General features: G+C 38.1%; 1 protein-coding gene and 1 long non-coding RNA gene across 2 annotated transcripts; both read left to right on the top strand.

Annotated features, from left to right (window-relative positions):
* Positions 1-10,060: 10,060 nt before the first annotated feature.
* LOC143878824 (uncharacterized) lies at positions 10,061-14,302 on the top strand. Its single transcript, XM_077381053.1, has 7 exons — positions 10,061-10,089; positions 10,191-12,062; positions 12,185-12,577; positions 12,670-12,978; positions 13,056-13,155; positions 13,244-13,981; positions 14,291-14,302. Exons 1-7 carry the CDS (start codon positions 10,061-10,063, stop codon positions 14,300-14,302), a joined length of 3,453 nt encoding a protein of 1,150 aa, XP_077237168.1.
* Positions 14,303-14,793: 491 nt separating this feature from the next.
* On the top strand, positions 14,794-15,281 carry LOC143878488 (uncharacterized). Its single transcript, XR_013250985.1, has 3 exons — positions 14,794-14,872; positions 14,966-15,151; positions 15,233-15,281. It is a non-coding gene; the product is annotated as an uncharacterized LOC143878488 (long non-coding RNA).
* The last annotated feature ends 810 nt before the right edge of the window (positions 15,282-16,091 follow it).

Genomic DNA, 16,091 nt, shown 5'->3' with positions numbered 1-16,091 from the left:
AATAGTCGGTTGGGATGATTTGAGGACCACTGTGTTAGAATCTCCCTAGTCATGTCGATGAACTTCAAATCATGAATCTCTCATCCAATCACCAATAATCCGATTAGAAACTTGTTGGATAGAGATCAATTAATAATTAACTACAAACCCTAGATCAAATCCTCCATAACCCGATTCTCCATAGACAAGATGAACATCCATGCAGAAGCCAGAGATTAAAAATGAAGAAAATCAAAACTCATTCATACATACCTTGGAGGACGATTTTCTCCTCCAGAGCTCTCCCTCGATTCTTGTTTTCTCCAAACGATCTTCAAGGAACCCAAGAACAAACACAGATTGTTTCCAACATGATTCAACATCGAAATCTCCTTATTCCAATTACTCTCTTATTCTTTTAGGGTTCCAAAAATCTAAATATTCATTGTAGATTACAGATCTTACCTTGACTTGTATTCTCCAGATCTTGATCGTGGTTTTCTCCTTCTTCCACACGAAAACTTCTCTCTTGGGCTGCATAAACGATTAATGTTTGTTTTAATTTTTGCTAATCTCTTATGGTTGTATTTATTGGCTTTTTAAAAGAGCCCTAATTGAACTCTAACTCTAGATGACAAAAACGTCCCTCCCCCAAAAAAGGGGGACGAAAATCAAAGAAGGGTATTTTGGGATATTTAAAGCTTGCCTTCTTCCCGCATATCTTTATGTTGGGATCAAAAGGTGTAGAAGATCTTTTACTTTGTTTCATTTCAAATCTTCCAACTAATTTCTCCGCATAACCTTTTTTTGGGTAACAAATACGCCATCCTTCAACCTCCGAGCCAAGAAAGTGACTTAGCTCTCTCAAGTCCTTCATCTCAAAAGGAATATATAGCTCCTTCCTTAGATTTGCAACCTCAACATCATTGTTGCCGATAACTATCATATCATTGACATAAAGAAGTACAATAACAAGAAACTCTTTATATTTCTTCACAAATAAACTAGAATCAGAATTAGAAGCAAAATAACTACAAAATTATAAGTATTCGGCAATCTTACCATAACACACTCTTGGAGCTTGATTGAACCCATAAAGAGCTTTCTTGAGCTTGCAAACATGTGTCGGATGATCACTTGAATTTTAACCTGCAGTTCCTCCACGCAGATGTCTTTGTCAATCTCACCATACAAAAAGGCATTTTTAACATCAAGTTGAAACAATTTTCAACCATGACAAGCGGCTAATGAGATAACAATTCGAACGGAAGTCATCTTTGCAATGGGACTAAAGGTCTCCTCATAATCCTCTCCATACTTTGAGAGAACCTTCTAGCCACCAACCCTGCTTTGAACCTATCCACACTCCCTCCGCTTTCCGCTTCATTTTGTACACCCATTTACATGTAACCGGGTTCACATCCTTAGGCTTAGGAATAAGATCCCATGTCTCATTTGTCACAAGTACCTTTATCTCTTCATCCATAGCATCTTCCCATTCTTTTATTCCTTTTGCTTCATCAAAGTGAGAAGGCTCATTGTCATCAAACAGACTGGAAAAGAAACAAGAAAAAGTGCTAACCATGTTTCCATCCCGATACTCTTCCAGCTTGACAATTTTCTTTTCGATCTTCTAAGATGTGATGCGCTGCACTCTCCCTCACTATTTTCTTCAATTTGATTTTGTTGTTCATGACAAGTAGCATCACTCCCCGTATCACCTTGTTCCTCCATCGGCAAAGAAGAAGACTCGAATTTCAGTTGAGCATTTGGTGTGACTGGCAAGTTTATTGTTGCTTGAGGCTCAAACTCAACAAGGTTGTGCTCACCTACACAAATACCATTAGTGGAACCACCATTCAAACCATAATAGGAACTAGGAAGAGACTTCATCACACACAACATCTCTTGAAACAAAATAGACTTGTGAGTTGTAGGATCCATTCACTTCCAACATTTCTTTTGTTCATCATAACCCAATAAAAATACACTTCTTCGCCTTAGCATCCAACTTGGTTCTCTTTTCATCCGGGACATGAACGTAGCAAATTGAACCAAAAACCTTGAAGTATTTGATACAATGCTTCATCCCAAACATCAACTCATAAGGAGACTTCATATTAATCGGACTAAGAGGCACCTGATTAATCACATATGTTGCACATGCCATACCTTCCGCCCATAAGGCCTTTGGTAAATTCTTTGCATACAACCAACTTTTACAAGTCCCCACAAGATGTCTAATATTTCTCTTCGTCACTCCATTTTGTTGAGGTATATAGGCACAAGTGAAATCCCTTTGTATACTGCATGCTCACGACAAAATATAGAAAATTCATCGAAAGTAAACTCCCTACCATTGTCGGTTCTTAACCGCTTGATCCTCTTGTGAAGTACACCTTCAACGGACTTTTTGAACTCAATAAACTTTGACAATGCATCGGATTTCTCCCTTATAAAATCTACCCATGTGAATCTAGTAAAATCATCAACAATAACAACATATAGCGGAGCCGGAAAATGAAGGTGTCCGCCAAGGTCCCATTACATCACTACGGATAAGCTCCAATGGAGCCTTGCACCTTGAGAGAGATTTAGCAAATGAAAGACGATGTGCCTTACCATATTAACAACCCTCACACACCTTTCTACCACCAAAAGAATTTAAATTTGGTATCCCATTTACTAGATTCTTAATCACCATGACCTTCAATTTATCTATGCTAATATGCCCAATCCAGCATGCTAAATTGAAGCACCATTAATTGTCCTCATTTTATCAACATATAAGGTTGAAGCCGATAAAACAAATAAATCTTTAACGCTCTTACCGGTATGGACAACATCCGCCTTCAAGGTTAAAATATTCTAAAGACATTTCATCTCCTTAGGCCCAAACAAAACATAGTGACCCGCATCCACCGCATTTGCCACAGAGAATAGATTCTTCTTCATTTCGGGATATTGAACAACCCGCCATTTGTCTAACTAAAGACTCTTATGGAGCAAGAAGATTTTCAAACTCCAGCAAAGAAGGTTCCCGATCCCATCCTTGAATCAACGTAACGTCATAAGGAATGTATTCTCTTTTCAACCCACGAATAATATGCCGCTTCATTCGTGCCTCCGAAATAAGCTCTTTCAGATCCAATAAAGAAATCTCCGAATAAAGTCTTTACAACATATATGATTAAGGACTTCACCCCTTGCTTTGTAGAAAGTGGCTAACTAGGGGGATAGTCATTGTCGCTCACACAAGGACATGTATCTGTAATCAAGATTGTTGATCATCTGTAGACCATCAATGTGAGGAAAATAACAGCTCATCCGTATCATAAAGTACTAAAACAATCATCAACTTATCTTTTCTAAGGCCCTATTTGTTGTAGATTCTAAGAATCAATCTTGAGTCCAAAACTGATTATTGGATTCAAAATTGATTCGTAGAATATCTAAAACAAACAATGCCCAAGAATAACCCCAAGCAAGGTTGATGGATTAAGAGGCTAGTATCATCCAATATGTTAAACAAAGAAATGACAAGCTAAACTATCAATAAAAAAATTAGAACAGATTAATTAAGACCGAGGATGATGCTTGCTACTTACAAGAATACGAATGGTACCATCACCGGTGATGGAGACTGCATATATCTGCATATCAAACAAATCAAATGGACAATGGTAAGCTAGTGGTTAAAATGAAAGAAAGATTATGAGACACTTTGAAAATGATAACATGAACAGATAGAATACTACAGTGTAGATTTCATCCTTTGGGAATTCAGCACCATTTGTAGAGATCAATGCACTATTTGTAGTTTATCTTAATAAATATAACTGATTTGGTTCCTCATAGGTGCTAGAATCACTAATTCGATTGGCCCCCAAATGGCATGCTTTATAGGGATAACAACAAGAGGGTGAAAGAGAACTAACCTTGTTTTTACCTCAATTCTTGATCCCAGACCAGCAATAAAACAGTGAGGAAGATGATCAACCCGTTGGGAGAAATGGTGAGAAAAGATTTGCAGGTGAATAAGACACATTTAGAAGACAAAAATCATGATATTCGTTTGAAAAATAACAACCCATGAAAATCTCAACAGAAACCCCATAAAAGTTTCAAAATCACCCATGATAATTCCTAGAAAAACCCAAATTATTATATGGAAATAGTTCCCACATTCTACCATTAAAAATACCCCATGATAATAAGAAGAAAAAAACCCAATTCCATTGGTTTGAAAAAGAAAACTCATTGATAATCCCTAAAAAACCCATATTGACATGAAACAAATAAACCCCAAACCGAAATGCGAAAAAATAATCAAAATATTAAATGCATTAGAAGAAACCCTAGCTAGACTGAATAAAATCGAACAATGACTTTTAAACTATATATATACGCTAAAAATATGACTAGATGCATTAAAATAAAGCCCTCACAACTAAGAATGGAACATTTATCAAGCCCTCACAACTAAGAAATGCTCATACCCAACCAGATCTTAAATTTTTTCTCTTACTGGAACATTTTTTCTCTTAAAACCCTGAACAACTAAAAAATGCTCATACCTAGCCAGATCTCAAATGAGTGTGAATTTATCACTGCCCAAAACTTCGAACCAAAAACTGAAATATATTATCTCATCATCCACTCTATTATCATCTTCCTCTTACACTTTTTGAAATTGAGAGAGAAATGAATAATGCAACACAGACGATACAAAGACAAAAACAGAGATCGAATAGGAAGGATCAAAGACATCAACAAACGACTAGGTATTAAGAAAATAGAAAGCAAATAGAAGTCCGAAAGGGGATCTGTAAACAACATAAACAAATGACAAAATAAGAGTGGAATTAGAAAGGAAGAATGAGAGGGATGTTACCTATTTCGTTGTCTTATTCTTGTCGGAAGGAAGGACGATGATCTGTGAACAACATAAACAAATGACAAAATACTCGTTGTTGCTCATATTAAAGTGATTTTTGATGAAGCGAAATCGGTTTGGGGGTATTTCCAGAAAAAAATGGGGTCTGATGGAGGTGGAATGGTTTGATCCCTGACTTTGGGAGATGGGGTTTGTGGCTAGTGGTGGTGGAGAGGCACGAAGATAGAGGTGGTGGTGGAGGCCGTGTGTTTTGGGGGTTCCAAAACCTCTTCTTCTTCCTTCAAACCCTAAAAACCCTTGCCAACCTCTACTTAAGAAAGCCCTAAAAACGAAAAAAATAGGTGATACGAAATAGGGAGTCTTGAGGATTTCAATTTGGAGGGGAAAAAAAGTCTTTCTAGGGTTTCGATTTCGAAGGGTCTGTGGGAAAATTAAAATGGCGTGCGGGTGCGAAAACAGGATCGACTTTTGATCGACTTTAATCTTTATTTTATTCACCGACGTTCAATTAATATCGTCGGTGGTTCTTACTTCACCGACAGCTATCTAACGTCAGTATTTCCCAACGCAATTACCAAATTGATTACCGACATTTTATTCACAAAACGTTGGTGAATACATATATGTGGCGACGTTCAGTAAATGTCGGTAAATATATACGGGTATCTTTTTGGGCGTGAGAAGTTAGCAGCGTGGAAATAACCCTTCACCGTCGATTTGTTTATGGTGCATATATAGTTTTAGGGACGGTGCATATATAGTTTTAGGGACGTTTTTTGTTAACGCCGGTAGGAGAACGCCGGTAATAACCTTTTTTCTTGTAGTGCATTCATCAGGCAATTTTGAAAACATTGTGATCAGTGATGTCAACCGCCATATATTGATATTGGCACTGATCCCCACGTCTTATACAATTTTTGACAGTCTAAAGAACCATTTGGGAATTCTATTAACTTTAGATAGCTAGTTAAAAAAATTTAAATCGAAGAGAGTAGTTTCATTATCAAAATATGGTACATGTACACTCTAGGTACATTCTCATGCTGACGTCATGCTATGCAAATATCTTATGATTCTATAAAATAATTCAGATCATGGCACCACCATTTGATTATGACCGAACGGTCGTAAATAGCTTGCACACTTAATGTCTGGTGTATAGACTTTTCGTCTTAGCCTAGTATATATCAAACAGAATGCAATATATGAGAAAGTCATTTGAATGACCATTTGAATCTCTAGCTGAATTTTAGCCATGTTTACCAAGATCTACAAGAAAAGTGACATTCACCGATGGTCATGACCCTCGGTGTATATGCCAATGAAATGTCGGTGTAACTTACACCGACGCTTTTAGTGAACGTCGGAAATCATTTGATTTGGGGACGTTTTTTGTGACACCGACGCTTTTAGTGAACACCGGAAATCATTTGATTTGGGGACGTTTTTTGTGACCGTGGGTAAAATAACACCGCTAAAGGTAATGTTTCTTGTAGTATACTGTTGTTTCTCCTCATCAAAATTTCTGCTTCGAACAAAGATGGTTTCCACCTACAATGGATTCCTCAGTGACAATCTGAGCTTCCACGGCGTAGCAGGGATCACACCCAATGGCCGTTTGGAGCTAACCAACAATACAAAGCAACAAAATGGTCATGCTTTCCACTCTATTCCCCTCCAACTTAGGGACTCTACAAACGGTACTGTTTACTACTTTTCAACTACTTTCTTCTTTGCAATTCCCTCCCCAAATCCTGATTTAAGCACCCATGGAATTGCCTTCGTCATCTCCTCGTCAAGACAGCTCCCCGGAGCTCTACCTAAGCACATATCTAGGCCTCTTCAATTCTACCAACAATGGAAATTCTAATAATTAATCATGTTCTTGCCGTTGAGCTCGATACCATCCAGAGCACCGAATTTGGAGATATTGAGGATTGTTGGAATTAATTCAAACGGTGACTTATCTTGTGGGGCCCACCCAATTAAGCCTATGCAAATTAATCTTTATCTCTTTGGTGTTCTCACTACAAGAAAAACGGTAATTAGCGACGTTCTCTTACCGACGTTCCTAAAAAGCGACCCTAATATTCTATATACAACGACGTTCAAGTAGTAGAATGTCGGTGAATTGATATTCCCACGCAAGTAAATTGTCCCGCCCAGAAAATAAGCCCTATGTATACACCGACATTCGTTGGGCGTCGCTAAATCCATGTAAGTACCGACGTTTTTTAATAAAAACGTAGTTAATTATTTTTTTTTTACTTTCGGAATTCACCGACATTCATCTAATGTCGCTGAATATAGAAATTAGTGTCGATATTTTATAAGCGTCGGTGCTTTTTTTTTTTCATTTCCTGATCAAGTTCGCGCCACTTAGGGCTGAAAACATTTTTTTCTCGCCCGCCCAAACCCTCAGCTTTCCGCATGCCTATTTCCACTCGAAACCGTCCCAAATCTCTTCTCTAACCCTTACCCTCTTTCCAGAAGCCCTATTTCCGTTCTCATATTCCATCTAAAATCCCTAATTTCCCTAATCTCCTCATCTCTAATCTTTCCTCTTCTATCTGATATTTTTTTCTTCTTCCATTCAACGGTGATAACGAGGGACGATTGAGGGCTTACCGGCATTCAAGGGAGATAACGAGGTATATCTAAGGGATTTGAAATGATGATTGTGGCATTTGATGAGGCATGTTTTGTTTAAATTTATGGTTTCAGTTTTTTGTTTCGAGAGATTCCGCAATTAGGGTTTCTTTTTTCCCTGTTTGATTAATGATTCTGTTTGGTCTGTAATATCTTCTCCTACTTGTCTTTACAATTAGGGTTTTGGTTTCTATTTGTTTTTTAGGGATTTGATTTCCCATATTCATTCTATTTTCAAGGTTTTTGATTTCTCACTTCTTTTTTAAGGTTTTAGAAAGTTCTTATGTAACTAACGAGGTATATCTATAAAGACTGGAAATGGCTTGATCGACCTATTCTAAAAAAAAAAAACAGTTCGAATAAAGAGCGAAAATGTGAAATTGATTACATTTTATTTAAAGGTTTTCTCGCAATTTGGGATCACTGTGAGAATATAAGTTTAAGTAGAATATCTGACAGAACAGAGAAAATGAAGCTTTTTCTCAAATAACTGAATAAAAAATTAAGCTTTTTCTCATCCACACTCCATTGCTCCCCTTTTTTTCCCTTTTTTTTTGTTTGAGAAAGACAACTATTTTATTGAGAAGACCAGACACTCAAAAACTGTTATATGTAGCACAAAGATTGCCTGCCCATCAATTAATGAATCTTACAAGACCGCCTTTGGTAAATGTATCAGCAATGTCATTGTCCTCCCTCTCTAAACATACGAGAAAAAGAAAAACCCTTCCCCTTGTCAGATGCACAATTTCAATTGCCTCTCAACTTCATCACATGCAGTGCCTTGATTTTGTGGGATTTTTAAAAAGTTCCCAAATCAGTTAAAATAACAGTGTTCTGTGTTTAACTTTGACTGGTCATTATAGTTATAGATTTAATTTAACTAAGGATGTCAATCAATTTGTGGTTAAGATTGGGTTAGATTAGAAGTCTATTTTGTGTCTTAATAAGTGTATTTGGGGTCTACAAATTGAGATAAAAAAAGTATTCACATTCAAAATCTAGAGAGAAAAATTTTAAATTTACAAACCCACTTCATCACTTTTCCTGACATGGGTTCTGCATAAAATCTCAATGAAGTGAAAAGCTTCATTTTCATATCAACAATCAAAATTCGAAAACAAATAAAACGGCAAAGAACTGCCTGCACATATTGAAACAAAAAAAACGAAGTTATATTGATTTTTCCCCAATTTATATGCAACAACCGGAAATGAGAAAGAAGCACAAAAATAAGGTCAAAAGAATAGCTTCTAGATAGAGATAGAAACAACCTGGCTGGTGATATTGTCTTTGATGGGAGGGAGCAGGTAAGTTGAGATATATCAAGTTGTACCATGCGAACAAACGATCTCAGGCGATCCTACATTCAACAAATCAAAAACCTTAAAACCCAATATAAACAATGTTGGAACCCATAGTAGATTATTACAAAGCTAAGGAAAATCATGCCTACAATTAAAACAGGGGGGATTCAAATATCAGTTCCCCCTCAATTTAGGTAAGCAGTCACAATCTTCTTTTCATAAATAAAAGAATAATGTTAATTAGCGACGTTCCTTTACCGACGTTCGAAAAAAACGCCCCTAAAATTACCGATTGTTCTCCTTGTCTTTCTCAACTCATAATCATTTAATCCATACTCGTTCTGCTCCCTTTCTTGAAACACAAGTTTATTCAACTAGTTTACTTGTGTATCCAACTGATCATATTTCTGATGTCAGCTTTGGATTTCAACTAGCATCTCATTCAACATTTGCTCGAGTGATTCAAAAAATCGTCTAAGATCTGTAATTTCCTGGAGCCATTTCAAAACTGTGTGCCAAAGATCAACAAGCAAGTATACTTCTAGGATGAAGGAGCTGCTAGGGTAGCTTGCTAGTTCATTTTTGTCACAAGGACTAAACTGATGTGACCACTGATCAGGCTGATGCGTCAGCGAATGATCTGCATCAAACTCCTCTTCTTGAGTAGAACTCCACCTCAAGTTCACATCAGCTTCACCATTCCCACCTTCAGGATAAAAACAAAAAGACAACCCCGTTCCAGATTTGTGGCTATCATTCCTTGGAATTCAACCTTCCTTGGTCATTGTAAGGTTAGAAATGCATCTGTCATGAATCTCTTTCAGGACATCATTTCGAACAACACTTGGTTCTTGAGACATAGTCATTAATTTGCAATGCTATTGCAATATAAGATTCTAGATAGCAAGTCAGTCAAAACTCTTTTAACGCTCCTAAGTTATGATCACATCATTCGAGTACTCTGATAACTTGAATGATAAGTAGTGGTTTTATTTTATTTCACAGCCAATGGTTTTGTGATTTTGGGTGTGAATCAGATCTACAAGTAGGATTGAGTTTATGCAGTTTTTTTTAAATGGCGAGAATATATGTGGTTCCTTTCATCCATAAATACTTACATTAATACATGGCACACATGTTTGGTTATTAAGAGTCATTGATGTACTGGCTGACTGCATAGCATGGGCCTGGAGTAACAAATCTTCTTAAAAAATTCAGGAAATAAGCAATGGACAAAAGTTGGATGCAACTGGCTAGGTATGGCCCTCAAAAGTGACATTACCTTTTCATAGTTAGATTTAATTTTTCCATTACTTGAAGATACAGATCTCAGATTTTTTCAACTATGTTTTAATTAGGAATGAACCAGCGTATACGCTTGGCGTTGTGGAGTTTATTAAATTTGCACTTGCTAATACAGTTTATGGGAATAAGTTCAAATGCCCATGTGTTAATTGTGCCAACATTCAATTGGTTGGTGTTAAAGATTGTTTTGATCATCTGATTATCGATGGGATCATGAAGGGCTACACCAGATGGGTTTTCCATGGGGAAGCTGGGTCATCGGTGGTTGATATGACTAGTAGTGATCGCCAAATGAACGAAGAACCAATGATACAAGACGAAATGCATGATTTGTTAGAAGACATAAGGCCAAGGTTGAACCATAATCAGGACAACTTGCTAACAGGTAATGGGGAAAGGCCGAATCAAACAAGTAGAGAGGGGCCTGATGCAAATGCAAAGAAATTTTACAAATTAGTAGAGGATGCCGAGCTAGAACTATACCCAGGGTGCAAGCTCTCAAAATTGTCATTCGTTGTTCAAATTTTTCATATAAAGTGTCTCAATGGATGTAGTAACAAATCTTTCACCATGTTACTTGAGTTGTTGAAAGAGGCATTTCCCACGGGAGCATCGGTGCCAGAGTCATTTTATGAAACGAAGAAGATCATTAGTGATTTAGGCCTCCACTACGATAAAATAGATGCATGCCCCAATGATTGTATGTTGTTTTGGAAGGAAGACGCGAAAGAGACTGTATGTCGAATATGTGGGGCTTCCAGGTGGAAGACATATGCATTGCATCCAGACGATGCAATAACTCAGCCATTGAGAAAAGACCCAAAAATTCCTGCTAAGATTCTGCGTTACTTCCCCATAACACCGAGATTGCAGAGACTAAATATGTCGAAGAAAACAGCTGCTTTCATGACATGGCATGATGATAAACGAACAAATGATGGTATATTCAGGCACCCTGCAGACTCCCCAGCATGGCAGGATTTAGACAGTAGATATCCAAACTTTTCGTCAGATCCTCGTAATGTTAGACTTGGGTTAGCAAGTGACGGGTTCAATCCCTTTAGGACGATGAGTATTGATCACAGCACGTGGCCTGTTGTTCTTATTCCATATAACTTGCCACCATGGTTGTGCATGAAACAACCGTACATGATGCTCTCATTGCTTATTCCCGGACCATCTGGACCTGGAAATGACTTAGACGTCTATTTACAACCTTTGGTTGAAGAGTTGAAAGAACTATGGGATATTGGTTTTCAGACATTTGATGCTTCAAGGAATGAGACGTTTCAGATGCATGCAGCTGTGTTGTGGACGATTAGTGACTTTCCTGCATATGCTAACCTGTCAGGATGGAGCACCAAAGGCGAACTTGCTTGCCCATGTTGTTGTAAGGACACATGTTCTAAGTGGTTGGACTATGGAAGGAAGCAATCTTACATGGGTCATCGACGATTCTTACCCGCAAAGCATAAATTCCATTTTGATAAAATGAGTTTTGATGGCACCGAGGAAAGGAGGCCAGCTCTAAGGTCGCTAACAGGGCGTCAGGCCCTAGAACAATTAGAAAATGTTAATGTCATCCTTGGTAAGAAGAAGGATACAAAGGGAAAGAAGGCAAATACCAGTGGGAAGGAGGCCAATATCAATGGGAAGGAGGAGGTTACTGGTGGGAAGAAGAGGAAACGTTGGAAGAAACCAAATGAATCCGCGGAAATGTGTATTTCTGCTGAGAAGACCAAGGAAAAGCCTCGTAAGGAACATAATTGGAAGAAAAAAAGTATATTCTTCACTCTCCCTTACTGGGAATCGCTCCTGCTGCGCCACAATCTAGATGTGATGCACATTGAGAAGAATGTATGTGACAATGTAATTGGCACGTTACTGAATATTGAAGGAAAGAGTAAGGACGGTGTGAAAGCGCGGCTAGATTTACGAAAAATGAAATTAAGGAGAACGCTTCACCCAATTACTAAAATAAACAACAAAACATACCTTCCCCCAACATGCTCACGATGTCTCCAAAGGAAAAAGATATTTTCTGCAGCATATTGAAGTACGTCAAAGTTCCAGATGGCTATTCATCTAACATATCACAACGTGTGAATCTTAAACAACGCAAGATTTCAGGTTTGAAGAGCCATGATTGTCATGTGTTGATGCAACAATTACTACCATTGGCTATACGAAGAACATTGCCTAAGAAGGTTAGCTCGGTTTTGATTGAGCTTTGCAGCTTCTTCAGGGAGTTATGTTCAAAAGTGCTTAAAGCGGGTGACCTCATAAAACTGAAGAAAAGGATCGCATTAACTCTTTGCCATATGGAGAAGATCTTTCCGCCAGCCTTCTTTGATATTATGGTTCATTTACCTATTCATTTAGCGGACGAAGCACGATTAGGTGGACCAGTACAGTACCGATGGATGTACCCCATCGAGAGGTATACATGCATTTTTTTATTCATGGTTTATTAGTTTAAGTGTTTTACATATCCGTGTTTGTGAAATTATTTTAAGAAGTGATGGTTTGTAGGTACCTTCTCACATTAAAATCATATGTACGCAATAGAAATTACGTCGAGGGATCTATAGCAGAGGGTTATCTAGCAGAAGAATGTTTGAATTTTTGTTCAAGGTATCTAGAAGGGGTCGAATCAAAGATGAACCGAGATAAAAGGAATGACGAGGACGTTCGGACCGAAATAGAAGAAGGTTTCTCAAATTTTTCAGTTTCAGGACGCCCTATAGGGAAGGTTAGTACTTTAACTCTGGAAGAAAGGGCGATCGAACAAGCACATCGATATGTACTCTTCAATTGCGAGGCTGTCGGCCCATTTCTTAAGTAAGTCTATTCGATTTGTCAACCTGTAATCACTGTTCCCATAGAACATTCTCTTATATTTTTCAATTCAAATGCAGTACACACATTACCGAAGTTAGGAGAAACAATCCCCGTGCTCGGCCAATGGATATAGAACGCAATCACAAAAATGGATTTTCAGATTGGTTTAAAGCTCATGTAAGTATCATATGGACCTTAAGAAGATCTTATATTGATTTTTTATCTAAATGTTATTTAAAATTTTACTAAATGACACTATGAATAGGTTGAAACGTTGCATGAGTCCCGAAGTGAACAAATATCAAAAAAACTGCGATGGTTGAGTGGTCGACCAAATTGCATTGTTAGGAGTTACAAAGGGTATGTTATAAATGGAATTCGGTTCCATACGAAAGATCGCGAACAACAAAGAAAAACCCAGAATAGTGGAGTGGTTGTCACGGCACGAACGTCAAGTTTTGCAAATGCAAGGGATATGAATCCCGATGTGAATGATATCACTTACCACGGTGTCTTGAAGGATGTTATCGAACTTGACTATTTCGGACAACTAAAGGCAGTGCTATTCAAGTGTGACTGGTTTGATGCAATGCCGGGAAGAGGAGTAAAAATAGATGAGTTTGGTTTTAGAGTTGTAAATATGGCACGTCGTAGCTATGAAGATGAGCCTTTCGTCTTCGCAGCTCAAGTAGAGCAGGTCTTCTATGTTCAAGAGCACCTGAATAATAAAGACTGGCATGTGATTGTTAAGAGAAAGCCTAGGGATGTTTTTGACGTGATTGGGGACCTTCCAGAGGCATGTATACAGTGTGAGGTAGTGGAAGAACAAAATGTGGAGGATGTTCAAAGTTGGCAAAGGACAGATATAATTGGGACTGAGATCGACGAATCATTGGAACAGTTGATCCAATCTAACCAAGAAGATCAAGTAAATGATACGGAGTTAGACGACAACAGTGAAGATGAGAATACCTTCGAGGATGATGATGATGGAGGCGATAATGTAAGTTTTAAAACTTACATTGACATTTGTTTTGCTATCGATCATAGAGGTTGTTTTCCTTCATTCAAGCAAAAATTTAAGCTATATATCCTAACGGTAGCTCTTGCATTATTTAAGCAAAAATTATAATTAGCTAGCTAAATGAAAGCTCCTTGGAATGCCACTCGTCTATGCTGAAATTTAGGATTTTAATAATCTGCTGTGCATATTTGAGCTGTGCAAAACATCAAATTCTTTTTTCAATAGTCAAATTATGACCCATTTGTTCTACTAGTATGCTGTAAATTTTGTACTTAATGTATATGTTAGTTTTTCATGTAATGCTTATTTTCTTAAAATCACTGATGTAAACTTACCTTTTGGGTACTACAGGTGACATAATTTGTCTGAGCCATGAGAAAAAGAAAGAATATGCCGAACACCCATGAGTCGCAGCCTTCCGCTCACAGGCAAGAGCCCCATCATTATCATATGAGAGAGCCACAACCCTCTTCCCAGAGGCAGCCAGACACCTCCGCTCTCCCTCACGACTCCCATGCACCTTGGCCGGCATAGGAGTCACAAGAGACTCTCCCACCTTCATATGTACAGGAGACGGTACTACCCTCGGATGCGCAAGAGACGCTCCCTCCTTCGCCGTCTCAGGATCCCTCCGTTCCATCCTCATCGAAGCGTGTTCGAGGCCCGACATATTGCAAATCCGTGTGGGCTTCTGATTAGATGATAAATGTCGGATTTAATGCGCTTGGACAGCCGTGTACACAAAACACATGTAAAATGATGAATTTATTTGGCAGCATCGAGAGAATGGCTGATAAATTGCCCATTGATTGTACAGACTGGAGGAAGATGCTGCAGCAAAACAAAGAAGATGCATGGGTTATTGCGAAGGTAAGACCATTTGAATTCTTCACAGAAACACACACACACAATATAAATTTAATATATCATACAGCCGTCGTACTATTCTTACATGTAATGTAGGAAAAATGCGACATTGATGATGAGCGTAAAAAATGGGCTATTGAACGAATCGGTAGGCAGTGGAGGGAATGGAAGAGTGAACTAAAGACCAAATACTTTGATCTGAATCTCCCATGTACTGATCGTAGAGTGATTGAGTCGCAATACATGTCTCTTTGTCGACACTGGAATACGAAAGAATCAAAGGTATGATTTTAAAAATTCATGTCTCATTTTTTCAATTTGAAAAAATATATAAAAATAACTTAACTATTTCTAATGCCCTAGGACCTATGCGCACAAAATAAACTCAATCGATCTAAACTTAAAGTCAAACACCGGGGTGGAACAAAGGCCATTCCAGTATATTGGGAGGAGGAGGTAGGGTTGTGACTGAGTTTTTTTATTTACTTTACTTTTGATTATGACAAGCTATCAATGATATTCTTCATTTGAGGACAGATTAAAAATAATGATGGGAATGCTGTAAGTCGAGGTGACATGTTCATTCGTCTTCACCGCAAGAAAGACGGGACTTATGATGCTGTAGAGCCAAATATTATAGTACGTTTCATAACATTGATGCTTGTTTAAAAAATGTTATAGAACCATGTAAAAGATTTTATTCTATCACATATTATTTTTTTCAGGATCAGATAAAAGAGATTGAGTCTCAGCATCCCGATATCGGCCCCGCAGTTGCCCCAAATGACAGCCTCGGCATTGTACTTGGTGTGGAGAGACGTGGTAGGGTACGCATGATGGGTGCCGGGGTTACCCCTACTTCCGTATTTGGCTCTACGCGCAGCATTGGGATGTCGCAGGAGAGGGCTGCATCACTTCAAAGGGCGAACGAGGAACTTACAAATGAGGTGGGATGTTTGAGAGAGAAGCAGGCCCAAATGGAACAAACAATGCAACAAAATCAGGCCCATTTGGAATGCCAATTGGCGGCACTCGTAGCACAGTTCCAAGGCGTCCAAAATAGCAATGTACGACATTAATTTTTTATTCAATACATAGTTCTTTTAGTTCACTATTACCTTAATATGTATCTATCTTGTTGTATGCTAATCGCATGCAACCTCCTCAAGCATCCATAGATATATCCATGGTGATCGGGTATAACTGTTATTTAATTTTAGCT

This window comes from Tasmannia lanceolata, unplaced genomic scaffold, assembly GCF_043159265.1.
Source record: "Tasmannia lanceolata isolate RefF3 unplaced genomic scaffold, GAP_Taslan_0.1 ptg000006l, whole genome shotgun sequence".
In the NCBI taxonomy this organism is placed as follows: domain Eukaryota; kingdom Viridiplantae; phylum Streptophyta; class Magnoliopsida; order Canellales; family Winteraceae; genus Tasmannia; species Tasmannia lanceolata.
The sequence above is the reverse complement of the archived record's forward strand: the minus strand, read 5'-3'. Positions and strand labels throughout refer to the sequence as shown.